Source organism: Chanodichthys erythropterus, chromosome 20 (genome assembly GCF_024489055.1).
Source record: "Chanodichthys erythropterus isolate Z2021 chromosome 20, ASM2448905v1, whole genome shotgun sequence".
Classification (NCBI taxonomy): Eukaryota; Metazoa; Chordata; class Actinopteri; order Cypriniformes; family Xenocyprididae; genus Chanodichthys; species Chanodichthys erythropterus.
The window spans coordinates 13304212-13326374 of NC_090240.1; the positions used below are offsets into that span (position 1 = coordinate 13304212).

The 22163-nt window shown below is 38.1% G+C and overlaps 1 protein-coding gene across 3 annotated transcripts in view; it reads right to left on the reverse strand.

Annotated features, from left to right (window-relative positions):
• Positions 1-2554: 2554 nt before the first annotated feature.
• The window catches only part of slc2a4rg (SLC2A4 regulator), an 82106-nt gene continuing 62497 nt past the window's right edge, over positions 2555-22163 (reverse strand). The window contains exons 4-9 of one of the 3 annotated variants that reach the window (XM_067370738.1): positions 20246-20481; positions 14305-14405; positions 12041-12296; positions 10126-10233; positions 4433-4554; positions 2555-4346 (exon numbers count right to left, since the gene is read on the reverse strand). In XM_067370738.1, the coding sequence (XP_067226839.1) occupies positions 4235-4346; positions 4433-4554; positions 10126-10233; positions 12041-12296; positions 14305-14405; positions 20246-20481 (935 nt within the window). In that variant the 3' untranslated portion in view covers positions 2555-4234. Of the gene's footprint in view, positions 4347-4432; positions 4555-7565; positions 7962-10125; positions 10234-12040; positions 12297-14304; positions 14406-20245; positions 20482-22163 lie in introns of those variants that run through there. The other 2 variants (XM_067370739.1, XM_067370740.1) reach the window with 2 other exon arrangements.

Below are 22163 nucleotides of genomic sequence, written 5' to 3' on the forward strand. Positions count from 1 at the left end.
ATTCTCCAGCTTTGTTGTTGTTGAGCCGTTAAAGCTCCGCCCTCTTCTGGAAAGGGGGCGGGAGCAGCAGCGCATTTGCATTTAAAGGGACACACACAAAAATGGTGTGTTTTTGCTCACACCCAAATAGGGGCAAATTTGACAAGCTATAATAAATGATCTGTGGGATATTTTGAGCTGAAACTTCACAGACACATTCTGGGGACACCAGAGACTTATTGTGAAAAGAGGCATAATAAACTTTGAGAGTGATGTTCTAGGACCATTTACTGGAGTTTATTTTTAGAACTGCACTAGAACAACACACAAATCTGCACAAATAAAGAAAAAATTGAATTCCAATCAAACATATTTCTGAAATCCATGTTTATTTCAATCTCCACATTACAGCCACAAGAAATCACACTTTCATCAGCAACCAACCGAAGTCAACACCAGAAAAACCTCCATCCTCTCGTTCATTCACTCAACTCTGGACACTATCAACTTCTGAAAAACAATAATGGTTCCAATAAAGCAAGATAGTACAAAGATGATACAAGACATGCATCAATTCTCAACCAAAGAACAATGGAAAAGGGAAGGGCTTGACAATGACAAGACCTCAACAGTTAAACAAGGCAGAAAGAGTTTGAATCGTATGATGTATGTTAAAGCTTTATAGAATAGTAGGATTATTGTGAAGATGCTTCTTAAACACTGAAGTGTGTCGAAAGTTACAAAGAGACTAAGTGGAGCTTTTACACATTTTCTTGGTTGTTTAGCTTAATATCCTGGCTGAAGAAGCAACAGTCAGTGAAGTTAGAAGAACAGGGAATAGACAGACAAAAGCTCGGACGAACTCATCTATCGGAATGTGCAGGGCAGGTCGACGCAATGATCCACATAGCAACGTCCGTCCTGCCTCACAATAATACACACATACACCATGATGTACACACTCGCATATCTCGCACAGAACAATGAAAACGCATCAATTTAAGCGCCAACTGAAAATGAAAATGAAAGGAAAAAACACTGAGTGGTTCTAACTACTTGATATGAAAGAAAATAAAAGACCGAAAGAAATTTGTGTGAGACAGCCGCTATTCATTTTGTAGATTTTACATTCATCGATGCTTCTTTTTTCCCCCGTTTCCCCTCAGCCCCAAAATATACAATGATATTATATTCATTCTTTAAAACAAAAAGCACTCTTACGGTTTTTATATTATATTATCAAAGTCTTGGCAAAGCAGCCATGAAATTGACGAACGCATTTAACGCGTCACTGTCTGACGGCCTGGTTTTCGATGCCTAAAATCCAAATCGTCATGGTTCTTTTTCCTATGAAGAAAAACAATGTTTAACATGAGAAATGATTTTTAATTATAAATCAAGACAGTGACGTTCCCTAGAAATGAGTTTGAAGGCTAGTCGCCAAAGCCTGCAGTCACAAGCTCTGAACCAGCACGACGCCGCCATAAAGTACCGCCACGTAAGCTTATAGTTGCGAGGTCAGAGAAAAGACCCCGTCCCTGACCCGATGAAGAGAAGCACGGCGGTTTTGCTTTTTAAAAACTTCAATTTCTGCGTATAAAAACGGTACATAAAAATATACGTTTTGTGCAGTACAAGTTAGTGCAATTATACATTTTTTCCCTCTTGTTCTTCTCATTGGCACTTAGTGAAGGTTATGATCATGAGAGGGACGCTCTTTCCTTTCTGACCGCTGGGAAAGAAAGACAAAGCTGCTCTAAGCCGTGATTGGACAATATACTATATACATTTGGTAATTACGCACTTGCCCAGTTGTTTCTTTGAACCGCTACATTTTTGGGAGCTACATTTTGATTGCCAGTTTTGTTTGGTCTGATAAAATGAAAAAAAAAAACGAGATTTAATCTTCAACCTGGAGGGTGAAAAATAAATGTTTTGACACAAAGTGTTAGGATTGGGATTAGAGTTTCTTTTCAAAGGAATAATTCCCCCCAAACTATTCAACAACTATTCCTTTAATATCCTCCAAGTAATAGTTCACCCCAAATTTCCTCATCAGTCCTCATGTCTTTCCAAAACAGTGGAAAACAAATGCCATTTTAGTCCATACAATGAAAGTCAAAGGGGTCCAAAATGATGTTTTACAAAATTCATACAGGTTTGGAAGGAGATGAGGGTCAGTAAATTTTGGGGTGAACTCTATCCCTTTAATGATACAGATCACATTCACATGTCCAATCACTGTCAGTGTTTCGTGGGTTCACTGCAAAAACAGGATTTTCTAACCCAGTATTTTTGTTTTCCAGTACAAATATCTAAACATTCTTAAATCAAGATACATTGACTACATGAGCAACATGATTTAACCATCTTGTTTTCAGAAACACATCAAGTGAGTTTATGCTTAAAACAAGAATATTTTTTTCTGGATTTAAATATGTTTTTCAGAAACTAAAGATTATGATACAGGGAAACTTTTTGAGCAATGTTGCTTGGGCACTTTCCCATTGAGAAGTGGCAACAAATTTCTATCTGGATACTTTAGATCGAAATTTGTTGCCCAATTCTCAATGGGAAAGTGCCCGAGCAACATCGCTCAAAAAGCTGCCCTGTATCATCACCTTAAGACTTGATATCATGTAATCTGTTGAACACAAAAGAAGATATTTTGAAGAATGTTGGCAACCAGACAGTTGACGGAAGCCATTTAGTATTTTGTTTTCCTGCTACGGAAGTCAACTGTTTGATTACCAACATTCTTTTAAATATCTTCTTTTGCGTTCAACGTACGAAAGAAACTCGTACTGGTTTGAAACAACATGAGGGTGGTTAAATTATGACAAAATTTTCATTTATGGGTGAACTATCCCTTTAAGTAAATGCATCTTGAGCGCTTCTAGATATTTGTAACGGAAAAATTACAAAGCTGATCATTTTTTAGGCAGTGTATCAGCTCAGAGCTGCTTGGCTCATATTGAGAGGGTCAGACAGCACAGTGTGCCTGTTTACATGAAAACATCACATGATCACCTCCATATGAAAAGAAAGCACAGTGGAAGACATCTACATGTTATCAGAGCAAGCGTTTCCTTTACGTGAATAATATCCATAAGCTGAACGAGAAGAAAATTATTTCTTAGGAAGCACAATGTGGCCTGAATTTGCCACAAAGACTCCGACATATGCAGGAAGGTGTGTTTGCGTGGAAAACACTTGATTTCTGAATCACATTAGACTGGGATGTCCTGCTGGGATGACGTGTGGCTGGTTAAAGTGCCTGCCATTGAATTAATACTGTGGACTGACAGGAATAAACCTCATAGCTTATAAAGAGGCAGTTGATCTGTGAGGGACAGAATAGTTTCGGTGCGTAAGAGCAGAGAGAGGCCATTATACATTCCTGCACTACAACTACTCGCGCTGAAGTACACCGAGGCCTCTCTCTGAAAGGCTCATTCTTGTTTAGAGGTATTACTTTAGCAATGTGTGTCGAAACAGTTTTTGACTATTTGGCGAAACGCTCACCGTGGACATGAACGCGCCAGTCGCGATGCTAAACCGCACTCTGCTTTATCGAAATGGAAAATGATTTTCATGGCCGTTAAAAGTGCTTGTAGGCAAAATAAAGCGGTAAATCCAGAAATAGTTCGATTTTGAACAAAATCCGAGTTGGTTGAAGTTTAAGTGATGTCCATGAATGAATTTGAGTTTCTTGGTGTGAGAGGGTTAACTGTTTAAAATACTCAATACCCAGTCAAAATAGCTTACAGAGTTTTGAACAGTTAAAAACTGCTATGTATAAAGTCTGCCACACTTAAAATCATGGAAAATCGTTAGCCGTATTCCACAGAACGCTCACAAAACATCCAAGTATAATAAACTGCCTGAAGAATCTGCTTTGAATGTTTCATTTCTGGATTACTTATGAAAAAGTAACTTTTTTTGCCTTAATATGCAATGCAGCAAAAGCCAAAAAGCTTTTTTTTTTTCCCCCCAAAGTATTTTCCTCTTTTTAGCTTTTTATCAGTTTTTTTTCTGAATAAAAGTCTCATTGTTCCACTATGGAAGCAGTAGGAAAAGAGCACCCCCTCGTGGCCTGGAGGAATCAGTGACATTTAAAAGGCCACACGCCTCAGACGGACACCATCTCAGCTCATCAAGTCCCCTGTGAGAGTTGTGCAGGAGATATCGGTGCTTAATCCGTGGAACAGCTGCAATAAAAGAGCACGTTTTGAAGTGGGCTAAAGGATAAAGCTCAGTCAGTGAAGCGCTGGCAGGCCTTCTTCCAACGGCACGCTGTGCACCACAGGTCCCTCTTCTCCATGCCGTACACCTTTCGGCACTTCTTGGCTTCGCCACGCGGTTTCCTGGGGAAATTTTTCACATAGTTCGGTTAGCTGTGAAGCAAGGCTCCAAAAATATCATGAAGCCATGAGCTCAGCGGACAGGTTACCTGGTTCCAGTGGTGGGTTTGGAAGCAGAGGTGTTGTTGCTGTGTGGTTTGCTGACAGTGGTGTGGTTAACAGGTTGTCTTTTCTCACCAATGCTCACAGTGCGGATTTGAGTCATCGGGCCCTGCAAAGGCATTTCATGTTAAAGGTGATCTGACTAAACAAAAGCGCAGCCAAATACACAAGAAGTGAAGACATGATTACATCTCAGCTGACACTTCTTCTGTTCATAAGTTTGGGGTTGGCAAGATTTCTGAATGTTTTAGAAAGAAGGTTTTTATGCTCGGCAAAGCTGAATTTATATTGTGAAAAATTACCATTTAATATTACCATTTATTGTTTTATATTTTAACTCTTTCCTGACCGGTGTTTTTTTTTTTTTTTTTTTAAAGTTGCCTTTTTGATAATTTTCACAAAAAATTTCCCCAGAATATTTTGTTGTATGAATATCTGAACATGCAATATATCAAAAGAAAGAACAGAGCCTCTGCTTCATGCTTTCTTTTTTATCAACTCTTGAATGTGGGTAAGTTTATAAAAAAAATATATAGTTTGTAAAAGACTACGTTCAGATCCGATTCCATCAACACCCCCAAATCTTCGTCCTGTACCTCGTCCTGGGTCGACATTTTATTTGTTAACATTAGGCAGTTTTTTTATTTATATGCTGTTGAATGTTTGTGATCACATTATTTTACATGTGCATAAACAATGCTTCTATTGCTTGTTTCTGCTTCTTCTTTTGATCCGGAGATTGACGGAAAATTTCAAGTCTGTGTGACTGCATCCCTCAGAACTAAAAACCACGCCCCTACAAATTACGCCCCCTGCAATGAAACAGCCAATTAGCACCTCGCTCTAGAATTGCTGATGTTGTCACGGTAAAGACTAGAAGGGATACAGCTATGGCCACTGGATATTTTAATATTTATTTATTTAATTTAATAACTGCAGTATTGTAAGGGTAGGTTTAGGGTTGAGGGTAGGTGTAGTCGTTAATAAAATACAATCTGATAAGTAGCAAATTAATTTACTGTTATTTTATAATGAAATTTTGCCTCATTTCCGGCCGTTGCTGTATCCCTTCTAGACACAACCTTGATGCGTTCCAAACGGGATAAATCACCCTCCGAAGGGCACTTCGAAGTGAAAACTATCATGGCCACCATATTGAAGGGTCGTTCCAAACCAAAGTGTTCAAAACTGGCCACTTCAAAGGGCCCTTCAGAATGAAGGATTTCGAAGGGTACAACTGATGGACACTTCGGGCCCCCATGATCCTATGATAGGGATGAGCCCTTCCGAATGGAATGCAGGGCCTGTTGTCACTAGTAAAGCTTTTCTTCTACTCCACTTTCCTTGCATTTATAAGCTTCATTATCGCCACCTAGTGATAAGGTATACAAATCATATTCAACAGATGCCGCAAGTCCTAATAGTATTTTAGTAATGAAACAGTAATTTTAATTTTATTAAATGGGTAGGCTTAGGGTAAGGTTTAGGGTTGGAAGTAGGTTTTTAGATATAATTACCATGAGTTTGTATTTGATAGTTTCATTTCTTTCATTATTTTTTACTAATTGCTGGTATTTCACACTTCATAAGATTTGAAAGCAATATAAGTTATCCTTACAAACATTTAAAAACACAATAAATCTACTTGAAAAAAAGATTGTTTCAGGCTCGTTTCTTTGTGGGAAGCGAAACTTGTAGTAATAGGTGTAACTTGTAACTTGGTTTGTATTACCGCGGGATGCAGACAGACTCTTCTCAAAAATTCCGTCAATGTCGGGAAGCGTTGTATCTTAACTGATGGAAAATTCTGTCAATGTCGGGGAAGCATTGTATCTTACAGTTTTTTCAAATTGTTTACACACTAAAAGTGATACTTAAAGCCCACTCAGTGAAACCATTCACTCATGTGCTGAATCCTCAGACCAATTCTGCAAAACTACAAGCACATTACGTGCTTTACACTCAGTTTGCAATTGTAAAACAAACTTTTTGCAGAACTCTAAACACAGTTCTCTATTTACTTACACACAAACATCATGTGTGAAAACTCTTCTACATAAATTGATCACTTAGAAATCAAAACTCAGTGTTTTAAGAAAAAAAAAAAATATATATATATATATAAATATATATAGAATATATATCACAGTCACCAGCAATAGCACTCCATTTTCCAGCATCCCTCCTGTTCCTCACCTACGCACATTCACTTGTAACCATGGACACTAATCATCTCCACAGCTGCACGTCATCAGTTAATTCCCCTTTGTGTATATAAGTTCCTGTTTCAGTTCTGTTCATTGTCCGTTCTCCATCTTTTGACATTGTGTGTATCTGCCTACCTGCCTGTTTGGATTAAACTTGGATTTTTGTGTTTGAACCTGTTCTTCTTCATCTTCCTTTATGAACTGAGCCTGACAGATGAACGGACCACCTGAAATGGATGAGAGGGCAATAATGCTCGTCCGGACTCAAGAGAGCCCAGACCTTTTTTCTTTTGACTTTATTTGTTTGGCCGTCACCAGCTCCCTGGACAATGAGACCCTCAAGACCTTGTTCTGGATTGGGGCTACTTTCCACCAAAGCCTCGACCTCCCAGACACCACCGGACTGAACTGGAGAGAAACTGTCATTCGGTGTCTGGAGAGCATTGCGTCTCGATCTGGAGCACAGTCAGACCCAGAGCCCGTATCTCCACCCTTGACCGCGGAGAACTCGCGTGTGCCCCCGCAGATGGTGAGCCAGCACCCACCACGACGCATCAGCCAGAGCCCGAGGAAGAGAGGACAGAGCTGACCGTCGCCCCGGATGTACAGCCCTACCACAAGTCTGACCAGGGGTGTGAGCCAGCGACATCAGCGGACGAGGGAGTCATGACAACAGAGGATGAGGACTGGCTGATTGACTTCAGTGAGGACGTTCCATCTCCCACCCTTTCCCATCCAGCATCTTCATCTTCATCACCGTTTCTAAACGATACTAATGACTTTAAAGACTGTTTATTACTCACCGTTACGCCGTCGATATCCTCACCACATCCATCACCCCAGAGCTCAGCCAGTCCTCCAACCATCACCTGAGGATCCTGCGACTCCGCCTCTGGCCTCTGGGTTCCTCCCTCCATTTTGGCCTGTCGACCTGTTGGCTCCGTCAGGGCTCCTCCCACCTACGGCTTCACCGGAAACCATCGGACTTCCAGTTCCCCTGGGTTCCCTCGACCTGCCGGCTCTCCCTTGGTCCATCGTCGCACCTCTTCTGTCAGAGACTTGCTGTCCGCTGCACTCCGTCTCTCCGCCCCTATGACGTCAGCAGGCTCCTCCTTCCCCTCGGTGTTGCCTCTGTCCTCGGTCACACCGGATCCTCCTCAGCCCTCGGGTACTCTGGCTATGCCTTTGACGGTCGTTGCCGCAACATTGCCTGGGTCTCCAGAACCAGCGATGTCGCTCGTCTCCATCACCTCTCCGTCTGCACTGGCGGATCCATCAGCCATCTTAATACGTTGTGTGTATCTGCCTACTGTTTGGATTAAACTTGGATTTTTGTATTTGAACCTGTTCTTCTTTATCTTCCTTCATGAACACAGCCTGACAATATATAAATATTATATATATATATATATATATATATATATATATATATATATATATATATATATATATATATATATATATATATATATATATATATATATATATATATATATATATATATATATATATATATACACACTATAGCGCTTTATACAATTTAGATTGTTTCACAACAGCTTTACAATCGTAACAATTCTGCTCTAACAAGCCAACTGTGTCATTATACATATCTCAAGTCAGTTCAGTATTGATTCAGTTCACTTCCATAACTGTGTAAAATTCATCAGTTGTGCATATATACTGTATTTGTGCAAATGTACATGTGAGTGCTATGACAAATTCCTATACACTCCACTGCACACTGAACAAGCTAAAGACACAAGATAATAGTGTTTTACATTTTTCACCTCAGTGTGTTTGGTGTGTATGTGGCTAATCATTTTATGTTTGTGTGTAGAGTTACTACACAAAAACACAATTTTTTAAATAGTTAAAATAGTTTTGAGTGAAGTGATTGATTTTGAAAGATGTGTGTGACGTTTTGCATGTTGTGTGCATGTTTTGTGGGTTTGTGTGTAGAGTTTTGAGAAATGGAGCCATTGTTTGAAAAATTGTAAGCAATTTGGAAAAAAGACTGTAAATGACAAAAAATTCCATCAAAGTCGGGGAAGCGTTGTGTCTTAAATGACAGAAAATTCCATCAAAGTCAGGGAAACGTTGTGTCTTAAATGATGGAAAATCCTGTTGAAGTCTGGGAAGTGTTGCGTCTTAAATGACAGAAAATCCCATCGAAGTCTGGGAAATGTTGTGTCTTTAATGACGGAAAATTCCATCAAAGTCGGGGAAGGGTTGTGTCTATAGTGTTGTGTCTTAAATGACGGAAAATCCCGTCAATGTCTGGGAAGCGTTGTGTCTTTAATGGCGGAAAATTCCGTCAAAGTCTGGGAAGTGTTGTGTCTTAAATGACGGAAAATTCCATCAAAGTCGGGGAAGTTAATATACTTGAATATTTGTAATTTATTCCTGTGATCATCATTACTCCAGTCTTCAGTGTCACATGATCCTTCAGAAGTCATTCTAATATGATGATTTGCTGCTCAAGAAACATTTCTGATTATTATCAATGTTGAAAACATTTGTGCTGCTTAATATTTTTGAGGAAACTGTAATACGTTTTGTTTTTTTCTTTTTTTAGGATAAATAGAAAGTTTAGGTTTTTTTGCAGGTTTTTAGGATAAATAGAAAGTTCAAAAGAACAGCACTGATTCGAAATAGAAATGTTTTTTAGCATTATAAATGTCTTTACTGTCACTTTTGATCAGAATTAGAATAATTAGAATAAGAGTATTAATTTCTTTCAAAAAAAAAAGAGAAAAAAACTGCCAAAACCAAACTTTTGAACATTAATACATATATACACACAATTAAAACAGTAAATAATTTAATGGCAGGTTATAAAAGTAATTGTTGTTCATCTTTTCTCTTTTACTCAGCCTTGAGTGTTTTGATACCTGTTATCACACCATTATATATTATCATTTCTAAAAAAAAATAAATAAAAAAAATGTGAGTATTGTCTGTGCAAAACAATGTTTGTGTATTGTGGGTGGTTGCTGTCTGAGTGTTCTGTCAGATTCTAGATGGTTATTCTCATGGTTAGTTTCTAAGGCAAAATAACAGTAATAGCAAAACTTTCTTAGCAAACGCCGCTACTGGTCCATTACGGTGCATCCCTGATCACAATATATTTTCATAACTAGTTCATAAACACTGTCTTTTTGACAGGTTCTAGATTTCTGCAGATGTCAACCTGTAACAGGGGTTTGGAAGCTACTTTCTGTGTTCTGCAAAAGCATCTGAGACAGGAAACCAAAAGTCATGCAAGTGCAACTACTGAAAGACCCCAAGAGACAGAGAAAGACAAGCTGGGAGTGACAAATAAAAGTCGACCAAGCTTTACAGGATCACTGCCCTTTCAATATTTAGTGAGCTAAGTCTTTCACAAGATGACAAACTCTGTTGACTGCGTCTCTGACAGAAAGAGAGATTGTGAGAAAACAAGAAAGAGAGAAAGAAAGGAGCCATCTCACCGGTAGAGCTTTATATATGACAGGGGGCGACTGCCAGGATACACTAATCCTATCCTCACTGTGAGGTGGTTCAGAGGGCATGCTGGGAATGCTGACAGGGGTTGTAGCCTGAAAAACATAGTGTGTGTAAGAGGCGGTATTAGCAAAGCCAGCGGAGAGAGGAAGAGAAAACACTGTTAAGTACAACCACAACCCACTGACAGCCAAGAAGAGCTGCCTCAAAGACTCCATCATGACAAGCCATTAGAAATGAGACAGTCTGATACTCAACCTATCCGACCTGGTCCTGAAATCCTGACCTCATCACACTGACCCATAAATACGTCAACAAAATGGACTTCGGCAATTAAAGAGACGTGTATGCAGTAGTCTGGCTTTTTGATATTTAACAGAGCCCTCAATCTGGTGCGCGAGCAAAGGTCAGATATATAAATCTCTGCCCGTTTGAAAGATTTCAGAAAGGTCATTCATTCCATTTAGGACAAAATTTCTCAAGAAAAACTCCTGCAAAGAGATGCAGAAAGTAGGCTACACACTAATTGCATTGCAAACAAATTTTGTTTTCCTGTAAAACATCCTTAAAACAAGATAAGTGCACTTGCAAGATTTCTTGTTTTCCAAGAATATATATATTGAATCAAAGGGTCTGTTCCCCCAGCAACGAAAATTCTCTCATTAATTACTCGCCCTCATGTCGTTCCACACCTGTAAGACCTTCGTTCATCTTCAAAACACAAATTAAGATATTTTTGTTGAAATCTGACAATCTTTCTGTCCCTCCATAGACTGCAACACAATTACCACTTTCAAGGCCCAGAAAGGTAGTAAAGACATCGTTAAAATAGTCAATGTGACTACAGTCTACGGAGGGATAGAAATCTCTCAGATTTCATCAAAATTATCTTAATTTGTGTTGTGAAGATGAACGAAGGTCTTACGGGTAATTAATGACTAAAATGAAAAAAAGACATTACAGTTTTAAGAAAATGAAGCTCGTTTTTTTGGCCCTTTAAGATTATTTGCATATTATTGACAACAGTTAAGCAGAATTCCTCCCAAAATTCTCAGAACTGTAATGCAATTGTATTTATACATCATGGTAGTACTTGTTTATGCTTTTGTGTATTTATGGTAGTATGCTTATGCTTTTTATGATGTATTCACTCAAATATTAAATTTCTGACAATATTTACTCACCTTCATATCATTCTAAACCCCTAAGAGTTCTGTATCTTTAAACAAAAATGAAGATATTTTTAATATTCTCTCGTCATTTTTGCCATTCCATTGCCCAAACCAAAATTTGCACACTTCATATGTGACTAAAAGTCCACATTAATTTTTTTCCTCATACAAAGAAGTCTCTTTAGAAGACTTGATTGATATGGATTCGTCATTGGTATGAACTTTCAATGAATGGACAGAAATTATGAGAAAATATTAAAGATATCTTCATTTGTGTTTCAAAGATGAACAGAAGGATTATGGGTTTGCATCAACATGAGGGTGAGAATTTTAGGGTGAACTATACCTGTAAGACACATGCTAATGAGAATATTAGGGAACTGCAATTAATTGTCATGAAAATAATGCAAAATGAGTCTTCAGACAAAATATATTACATTTTTTTCTTTTGATTTTGATTTTATAGCCATGATAACAAAGCTTTTTTGACTCTGACCCTGATGGTGAGAGATTTGAGCTGCATTAATAACAAAAACAGAGCCTTGCGTGGGGGATCTGAAAGAATATCATGTTCTCAAAGTCCACCCACACACAGATTGACGAAAGAACTGTAGGAGAGTGTGCATGAAGACATCATCCCTAAACCTCAAACCCATTACATGACACGTGCACTCTATTAAGTGCAGGTAGAAAGGGATTGTGTGTTCAATAGGAAGAAGAGCGATGTTACCTGGTAAGCGTGGTCAGTGCGGATGTGACACAGCGCCGACGGTGCTGATTGGCTGAGCGGGGTGTGGATCATGTGGGCGGGCTCAGATCGAGAAACATCACAAGTCAGGATGGGGAAGACAGGGGCCGGCCCGGACGTCGTAGGAGAGGTGGGCGTGAGGTTGGACAGCCCCTCCGAAAGAGTGTCCATGTTCACCTCGATTTCAGAGTAGTAGAAATCCTCCTCGCCATCGCTGTAGTCAGAATCTCCATTTCGCCTGAAACACATGATACTAAAACTTAGGCCAGCCTCGGATTGCAGGCTCGGTGCTCTTGTGCGCACGTCAACAGGCAGCCAGCAGGGGGCAGCAGTGCCAATGTCATAACAGAGGCTTGATTTACATGGGATGGTCAGGTAGCAACAAGAGGCTATAAAAACACTCTTACTACTTCCATCAGAATGTGTTTCCCTCTCTACCTCCTGTTATGGTGCTCAGAAAGGGAAGAGCACCCTGAGCTGCCCCATCCTCAGAGACTGACAGACAAATTGCACCCTTCATATGGACAAAATCATCTCCGCCTCTAAAGCTTTAAAAGTTAACATTACATTTACTAAAAAGAGAGTAGTGAATTTAAAATGAGGACGCATTTTTTTACACATACATCAAATATAAATGTATGTCCCTGTTACACTTACTTTTCCTGGTTAAATAAGTATTACATAAAAAAGAGAGACCAAATACAATTCTATTTTGTAGTTTTACACTGTATAATGTTGCATTTATTAAAATCAAGTATAAATTTCATCAAGTTAGTGTTTTTATGCATTTTTACATTTATTCCAAAATAATAACTAAAGACAGTGATAATTTAAACAATATATTTTATTTGTGATCTAATGTTCAGCTTTTTCTTTTTAATAGTCAACTTATTTTCAGCAATCATCAAGCTTGTAGCTACACTGTACCTTTAATTTTCATTTTTTAAATTTTCATCATGTTTTCAGCCCATTTCAAGTTTGATTTTGACATGACACAAAGCAGTGATATCTAAATGCCTGAGTTGTTTACTTACTTTTTAATAAGTCTTCCCATTAATGCCATCATTGTCTTGGTTCAGGAACATGCAGAACGTAAACGTAAACAAGAGGTGGGATTTATCACACGGACCAATCATAATCAATCATATCCAATCATGGCGCGATGGAGGCATTGCCTCCTCTCATGTGACTTTCCCCCCATTCTTTCTCAATTACCCCCCACTAAACCCACCGCACGCTTTATGGGGTCTGTTAAAAGTCAATGGGATCTGGGATCTATCGCTGTAACTTGACCTGTGGGTGTCACTGTTGGACAGTGTTACTTTATAAAAACGACTTTCACACTTTTAATGTCACATTTTGTATTATTGATTATTTTCTCATCCAGTTTTTTTGAGGAGACACTGCCTCCCTTTCCTCCATGCAGGGAACGCCCCTGAAAGATTGCCAATATGTCCTCGACCCCATATTTGCTTTTAACACTGTGACAGTTTCTATTTCTGCGACGTCGCAACTAAAACAACATACAAAGTATGACAGTGATAATCTCAGGTACTGATCATGTGCTTTTTTAATGTTTAAAGAATTTAATGTTAGTTTGAATATCATTTTACGTGACCTTTCTGGCTGTACTGAAATGGAAAATTCACCAGAGATCTTGAAAATAAAAAGAAACAAGAACATTCAACTGTGAACAAACAATTATATTCAATGACAAAGATGTTGAAGGATTAGTTCACTCCAGCGACGAGAATACTTTTTGTGTGCAAAAAAACAAACAAAAATGACTTTATTCAACAATTTAAGGTTGAATCACTATAGTTACATAGACTATTTTAACAATGTCTTTACTACCTTTCTGAACCTTGAAAGTGGTAATTGTGATAATTGTCAGAAAGCTCTCGAATTTCATCAAAAATATCTTAATTTGTGTTCCGAAGATGAACGAAGGTCTTACGGGTGTGGAACGACATGAGGGTGAGTAATTAATGACAGAAATGTCATTTTTGGGTGAACTAACCCTTTAAATCTGTGTAATATTTATGAATTCATTGTGAGTGCAGTGCGCTTGCAGAGAGACTCCGCCCACACACTCTCCTGATTGGCTGTGATTTTTGATTGACTTTGTCACGTCTTGTAGTCGAGTCATGTCTAGTGTGGGCAAACAAATTGCTTGAGTAAATGTTCAAACTGCAGAACAAACATGATCATCTATTCCAGGTTTGATTTGTCCGACTGACGCTTACCCCAGGTGGACGGTGCGGATGTGGCGCTGGATCCCTGAGGAGGTGCTGAGGACTTTTTCACAGTTCTTCCACAGACACTTAAACATCACCTTCATGGAGTTCTGGAACAAACAAACATACAATTTATGTTTTATAAAGGACATACCCAGTGTTCCCAAAGTTGCTAAAACTTTAGGAAAGTTTAGGTTTCTGGTCTGTAAAAGCAGCCAATCAGGAATCCATATGCACATTTCACAGTGACATCATTGCTGTAATATTTAGATTTTTGAGTATGCTATTTTATCAAGTCAAACAATTGTCATGAATGAAGCACCCCAGTATGAAGCTTATAAAAGACCAAAATAGCACACCTAAGGCTACAAAACAAAGTTTGAATGTTGTCCATATGCCAAGCATTTTGGGTTGAATTAATTGAAGAAAAACCTGCCTGAAGAATATCAATACACATCTGCCTTACAGCTATAAGCATAAAACACACTTTAAAAATGAATCATGAGAGAATGATAATAAGTAAGTGCATCTTTAAAAAGAGATCTGCTCTATTTGCAGTCAAGGCCAGTGATTCAGAGGTCTGATTGCATAAGCCTCATGTGTATGTGCAGCAGAAATTCCCTTCAGCCCACTGCCGCCCCAAAAGCATGAAGGCTTTTCACTGCTGCAGGGAAACAACTATTACAGCACTTGAAAACAACAGTGACACTGCCAGGTGACGGCATGTGTGCCATGTGTGGGAGATTCACACCTCCTGTGCTGTTCTGTCACTTTCACCAGCGCTCCAAGCGTATTTTGTTTCCCCTCTCGCTCTAAATCTCATCTGTGTTTATCTAACATACTTGATATCTGTGGTTCTGTAGGTGATTCAAATGATGAATCACTCTCTTAATACACTTTACCGCAATAGAGTGCTTAGTTATGCCAACGTTCAAAAAAAAAAAAAAAAGAAAAAAGAATACATACAAAGAAATTACTCACCAGTTACATGATGTCCTGCACAAAAATACAGTAAAACAATAATACTATGAAATACATTTACAATTTAAAATAGCTGTTTTCTATCCGAATGTATTTTAAAATGTAATTTATTTCTGTGATCAAATCTGAATTTTCAGCATCATTACTCCAGTCTTCAGTGTCACATGATCCTTCAGAAATCATTCTAATATGCTGATTTGCTGCTCAAGAAACATGTATTATTATTATCAATGCTGAAAACAGTTTTTCTGCTTCATATTTTTATGGAAACCAGAATTCTTTGATGAATAAAAGTTCAAAAGAACAGCATTCTTTTTTAAATAGTAACAATGTAAATTCAATAAAATAATACATTTAAAATAAATGTTATGATATAGATATGGTTATAGCACTGTGGAAAAGTGCATAAAAAAGAAAAAAAAGAAAAGAGGGTTTTAGCCAGTTATTTATATCTTTTGCACAGTAGGAAATATCAGTTTACATTTCCAAACATTCCTTTTGTCATTAATAGTTACAATGAAAAGCTACCTGAAAAGTGTATCTAGGACAAAAGCTGGCAAAGGGTGATCACACCAAATATCGATTTGATTTAGTTAATAGAAGTTAATTGACAAATAACATCTATTTATGACAGTATTTTTGAAAGCATCCTCACTTTACAGCATTAAACTAAGTGCCTAAAACTCTTCACAGTACTGTAGCTTTGCAGGGAGGTTATTACAGTTCTCCTGGATTTGGTTTGTCTCAGTTTCATCTGTTTCTTCATGTAATCACAGACGGATTCGATGGTGGTGAGATCAGATCATATCGGTTGTTGTCAGACTCCTTGTGCATACAAAAATCTCCCTGGATTATTACAATTAATAGCAAAAGGAATGTTTGGAAATGTAAACTGATATTTCCTACTGGCACACTACAGCAAAAGATCTAAATAACTGTCTTAAAACCTTTTTGTGTGTGTGTATGTGGGGGGGAAATACTAACGTGTCTAAGACTTTTGCACAGTACTGTGTATATGTGTGTGTGTGTGTGTGTTATGTACTTGCATTAAAAAAATAAGTTCTCAGACTGAGAACGGTGTGAAATAATGACACTCCGGAACAAACAGTGAGCCAAGATTATTTTGTCATTACACTTAATAATCTTAAAGGTACAATTTGTGATATTTTTTTCCGCTAGAGGTCGCTAGAAGCCTATTCAAAACAAAGGCGTAGTTTGATGACGCCACGTTTTAGAGCGGAAACTTGGGACATGTGGTCTCCATCTCAACGGACGGTGCAAAAGAATAGGGACTGGAGTCTGGAAGAACTCGATGCGATTATTAACGTTACTGTAGTATGAAGCAGAGCAGGAGCGAGTGTTGCGGGAGCTGAACGAGGAGCTTGAGCGATTGATCAACACACGCCTCACGAGCAGCGGGACTTTTATTATGACACAGTCGCCGGCGCCGCTTCCGCTTTTCCGGTCATGAGTTTACGGGAGCTGTCCTTGTCGACAGAACCAGCGGCAGATGGTAAAAAGGAATTATGTTCCATAAATAAGTAACACAATCCACCATAAAACGTGCAAGAAGTAAATAAGGAACTACTTGACGCAAGCTAGTGGTTTGCTGGACGCTAGACACTACTTCCGCATTTGTCCACGGCACTTTTGTCATGTGGTTTCTATGTCAGTAAAGGCGGTAACAAAGGTAACTGGCGTCATTGACAGGCGACTGCACTGCCCCGTGTCACTGTTTACAATGGGAACTTTCTCATGATTTACAAGTAGTTGAAAACATTAGAGATACTGTTTGTAATCAGATGGACAAAATATATAACACTAGCCTAGTGGTTTTTGGATATTTTACTGCAAAAATTTTACATATTGTACCTTTAATTTCTTCTGATAAACCTCACCAGGAACTTAATTTGTGAGAAAATGTATCACATTAACTGAAATGTGAAACATGTCCGGACCTGTTTCACTGCTCTCTTCAGAGTCAATGAGTGGGTGTGTGTCTGTTCACACACATACAAAAACAAGCAAATACTCTCAGCTCTTCTCAAGGCCGATGGAGTTAACCCTTTCACAGATCACGAAAGCCTATGAAACATTTCCCATCGAAGCCTCGTCAGGGAGATGACAGCAACCATTAACCAAAACCTACTGAAAAAGGGCTGGGAAGTGTATGTTTCCATCTGTCTTTATGAATGAACAGCCAGTCCACTTAAGTTACACTTCACCCAGCTGCTCAGCATTTGGCTTGGTTCGGTTCAAAGGACTTGGCTTTTTTTTCTCGTCTCCTTCATTCACAGAGGTTTTTATTGGCTATAGCAGGACATATATGCATGCAGGGAGGCGTCTGGTGAGCTGAAATAATAGAAGAGGTAGCCAGCGCTGTTGCCTAAGACAAGCATTAGCAGTACGGGACACATCCATCTGTCTCTGTACACACACAGGAGAATCGCACTCCAGCCAAAAATGAGCCGAACACATATTAAACATTATGTAATGCGCACCAGCGTGAAATAAACAACTCGTATCTTTGACATTTCGACTAAATTTCTAGATGTGTACAGGATGGCTTATGGGGTTTCTAACATAATCTGAAACAATGGGATCCCCTAAGGGGTTCTTCAATCCCCTAAGGATTCTTTTAAAATGAAAAGAAACTGAAAAAATCTGTTTAGTAAGGTCTTAGTGTATTTCCGTTAGGGAAATCAAAGTTATGACAGAAACAGAAATTAGCAACGCAGTTCACGTCCATAGGCTTTCACAGCAGAACTTAATTATATTTTGTGTTCTCTACAAAAAAAAGTGTGTTATATGAGCTTTAAAGTTTTGCGGGGCTGTAGAATAATCTGTTTATCTACTGTGGATAAACTTCCAGTTATTATGTGTTATGATGGAATTCCTGTGACTGGAGTTTGCTGATATCTTGACATATTTTGCAAAAGTTACAAACTTTATGACAGCAATTGAAAGGCTGGATATAACTTTGCACAGATACGGTCAGCAAGCATTCCTGTATTAACAATGTTAGCAAGTCTAAGTCTTTTTGTAACAGTATGTTTTTAAACGTTTATTTCAGTGCAATGCCTTGCTCTATTAATTTCCACAGCAAGTGCCTTGCTGTAAATGTGATTTAATAAGTTAAGTTAATACTTTTATTCAGCAAGGATGCTCTAAGTGGATCAAATGTGACAGTAAATAAATTTATAATTAGACAAAATATTTATGTTTCAAATAAATGTCATTCTTTTGAACTTTATATTCATCAAAGAATCCTGATCCAATTGTAGTTTCCAATGAAAAATGAAGCAGCACAATTTTTTTAACATTGGTAATAATGTTTGTTGAGTATCAAATCATCATATTAGAATGATTTCTGAAGGATCATGTGACACTGAAGACTAGAGTAATGATGCTGAAAATTCAGCTTTCTATCACAGGATTAAATTACATTTTAAATTATATTAAGAAATTTCACAATATGACTGTTTTTACTGTATTTTTAGCAGCCTTAATAAGCATAAGAGACTTGTTTCATGAACATTAAAAACCCCTCAAAAATATTTTCTGTCCTAAACAACAGCCACAGATGCTGTCATTGCAGCTTACATTGTACTGAACCCAGAACATTATTTTTAAATATCACTTAAAGGCACAATATGCCATTTTTCACCACTAGAGGTCGCTTATTCAAAACAAAAGCTTGATAACATCTTGATTTCGTGGAATCACGGGAGGTGTTGTCTTCACGTCTAAGAAACCAATGGGAATCGGGCAGAAATCATATTCATGGATGAGCTAATGCATTAAAGATTTATTAACATTACTGTAGTATGAAGCAGGGTGTGGAGCGGAATGAGGCCGCTGGAGCGATTGCTAATGAGAGACTAGAATGAACGCGACACACGGCTCGAGAGCAGCGGAACTTTTATTATGCCGCAGTCGCCGCTTCTGCTTCTTCCTATCACGCGTATGTGAGGTAACGCAGCGCTGTTTATCATATTAGATACATTTGTGTGTTGAAAGTTGTTATAATGCTTCTCTATGCGTTCACTCGGCGACTACTATGAGACACTTGTTACACTCTGCAGTAAGCTAAACATGATTAATTTTCTGTCGATTAATGTATCCAAACAGATGTTCACCTGTCTAATAACACATATTATATATTAAAGCATGCATGGACATTCTTTAAACATTCTTGGAGACATGTGAGATCATGTAAATACACAAGTCAACAAAATATGTAACATTGTTCTTCTAGTGGTTCTTGGATATTTTAATCCAAAAATCTTACATATTGTGCCTTTAAATGTCTGATATCACTTAAGGAAAGTTTTTCTGCCCAATTAATTTCTCCATCCAATATCTGGAATTGCACATATTGCATCAGAATTGAGAAATATTCTGTATTAAAAAAAGAAAAGAAACCTCTGAGAAAACATGTTTCACTTTTCTCCTTTTTTCAGAAAGAGGCGTGAAGGCATGACAGGATCCATGTATACAAGATTGTGCACTTGGGAATTGTGCGAAAAACTTGTGTTAAGATGTGTGTAGTGCTGTGAAAGGATAAGCCCGAGTGGATCTGTAACAGAACCCCCTCACACACACACACACATATACACACACATACATCCTCGGCCTCTACCAAAACAAGGTGTACAGGCAGAAAGGCTAATGGTTTCCTGACATTGAAACCACATTCACGTTCTGGAGTGATTCCACACTACAAAAAACTGAAAGAAGAGGGGACGAAATGGAGACGATGAAAAAGAGAATGAAAACACTCCATCACGTGGGTGACAAGACTTGTTGTGCCAGAGCCAAGCTGATGTGTTTAATGGAGCTCTTAAATTACTGAAAGTAAATTCACTGCCACCTTTGCCACAAAAACTACTCAGCTGCACTCTGTCTGAACACATTGTTACCAAGGTCTGATAAACCACACTGTTTGCTCATATGACCTGACCCCTACCTTTCGTTTCCGGGGGATGGGGTCCTCAAACAGGAAGTGTGTACTCTCGGTTTCCTCATTGTTGTCATCACTCTGGGAGGAAAGCAGGAAGCATTTCCCGGCATCGTTGGAGAGGGGCGGGGACGGCGTGGAGGGCACCGATTGGTCACTGGCGTCCCAGCTCCAGTTCCCACTGGTGGAGCTGCTGTAGCTGGCAGACAGGCTCTCCTTCCAGCCCTTACTAGCCAGATCTACACCTGAAGACAGAAGACAGCAATTTTAAAAGCAGGAAAAGAGCTCTAAAAGTTTGATTGACCTGTTGGGCTGTTACTGGCAGCATGCACTGCTACATATCCCAGAGTCCAACACACTGTAGGATTTCATTAGAAATCAGCAGTAAACACATCCACAGATTCAAAACAAAACAAACAAAAAAAATCACCAAAACAAAACACAAATGAAAAACAAAACAAAAGACAAAACAACACAACTAATTAAAATCCACCCAAAACAAAACAAAAAAAGAAAAGGAAAAAATATTTATATTTAAACAAATGATCAATTAAGGGACCTATTATGCCTTTTTTCAAAGGACTGATTTTTTTTGGGGGGGTTACTAGAATAAGTTTTCATGCTTGAATGTTCAATAAAAAAAAAACACAATAAAAACTGGTGTCTATGAAGCCCCTCCTTCTAAAAAAAACACAGAAAAGTGATCTGATTGGTCAGAAATGTCACGACCCTTACCATAACTGCAAATTTCAACACACTACTAATGCCACTCAACCAGGTCCCGCCCCCTTTTTTGCATATATCTTTGGCGGGAATTATTCAAATGAGGAACATTGTGACCTGTTTGTTCCTGGAAGAAATTGAGGCATTTCAGGGAGTTCAGTGCTTACTGATATAGCGAATAACTCCCTTTGAGTGACTTTGTGCTTTGTAAATTTGCAGACCTTTTTCATGCTCAAACAGCAACATTACAAGTTAAACATGTAAAAAAAACATTATAGGCCCTCTTTAATATAAGGCTGATAACTTGCCAAAGCCAAAATGGTATCAATCCAAACCTATACTGCAATTATCCATCATTTTGTTATTTGAAGGCAAGGCCAATTTTGGATAAAGAGAGCATGCCATATATGCTCTCTCTCACAGAATGCAGTGAATTTGGCATTTGACCCAGTGTGAATAATATTGATTTGTTTATGAATATTTTATACCTTTATACTGTTTAGTCACACGGAGTTGGTGAGAACAAAGAAAAAAGTGATGATGTCATGCAATACTGGATCAAGATAAAATAACAGATGCACACTAAATCCATTGTGTTATTTCATTAATGCGTGGTAAAAAAAAATTGTTTCACAACTGGTTTTGGTGCCGGTGGCATTTTTGTTCAAAGAAATGATTTATAAATTGTAACACATGACCTTGTGTACCCTGATGAATGCAGAAATTAACAACTTATGTTATTGCTTCAGTAAATGTGTTTACATGAGACTCGTTTGTTAAACTACAATAGTTGAAATGTACTACAATGTAAGTAAGTGTTAAAAGTAAAATGCACTAAAGTGTTAAAAGTAACACTTTACAGAACCAGTGCCGTTACGCTGGAAACGGGATAACAGAGACTGAATTGCTTATAAATGTTTAATTTTTACTTCCAATGTTTGTTAAATGAGTTTAAATGTAGACAATATTGTATAATCTACATATTTATACATAAAATGGTATAAAATATGATATACTGTAAAATATGATAATCTTTGAAAATAAAGGAAGTAATCATGTAGACCAGTGGTTGTGTAAAAAAAAGTATTTTACAAAAGTTTAGAGGATTTAAGTTAATCTGTAAGCACTTATTCATGAATAAAAAAACAAACAAACTAGTATTATGGTAAAAATGAATGAGTAAAATCAACACATGTTGTTGGGT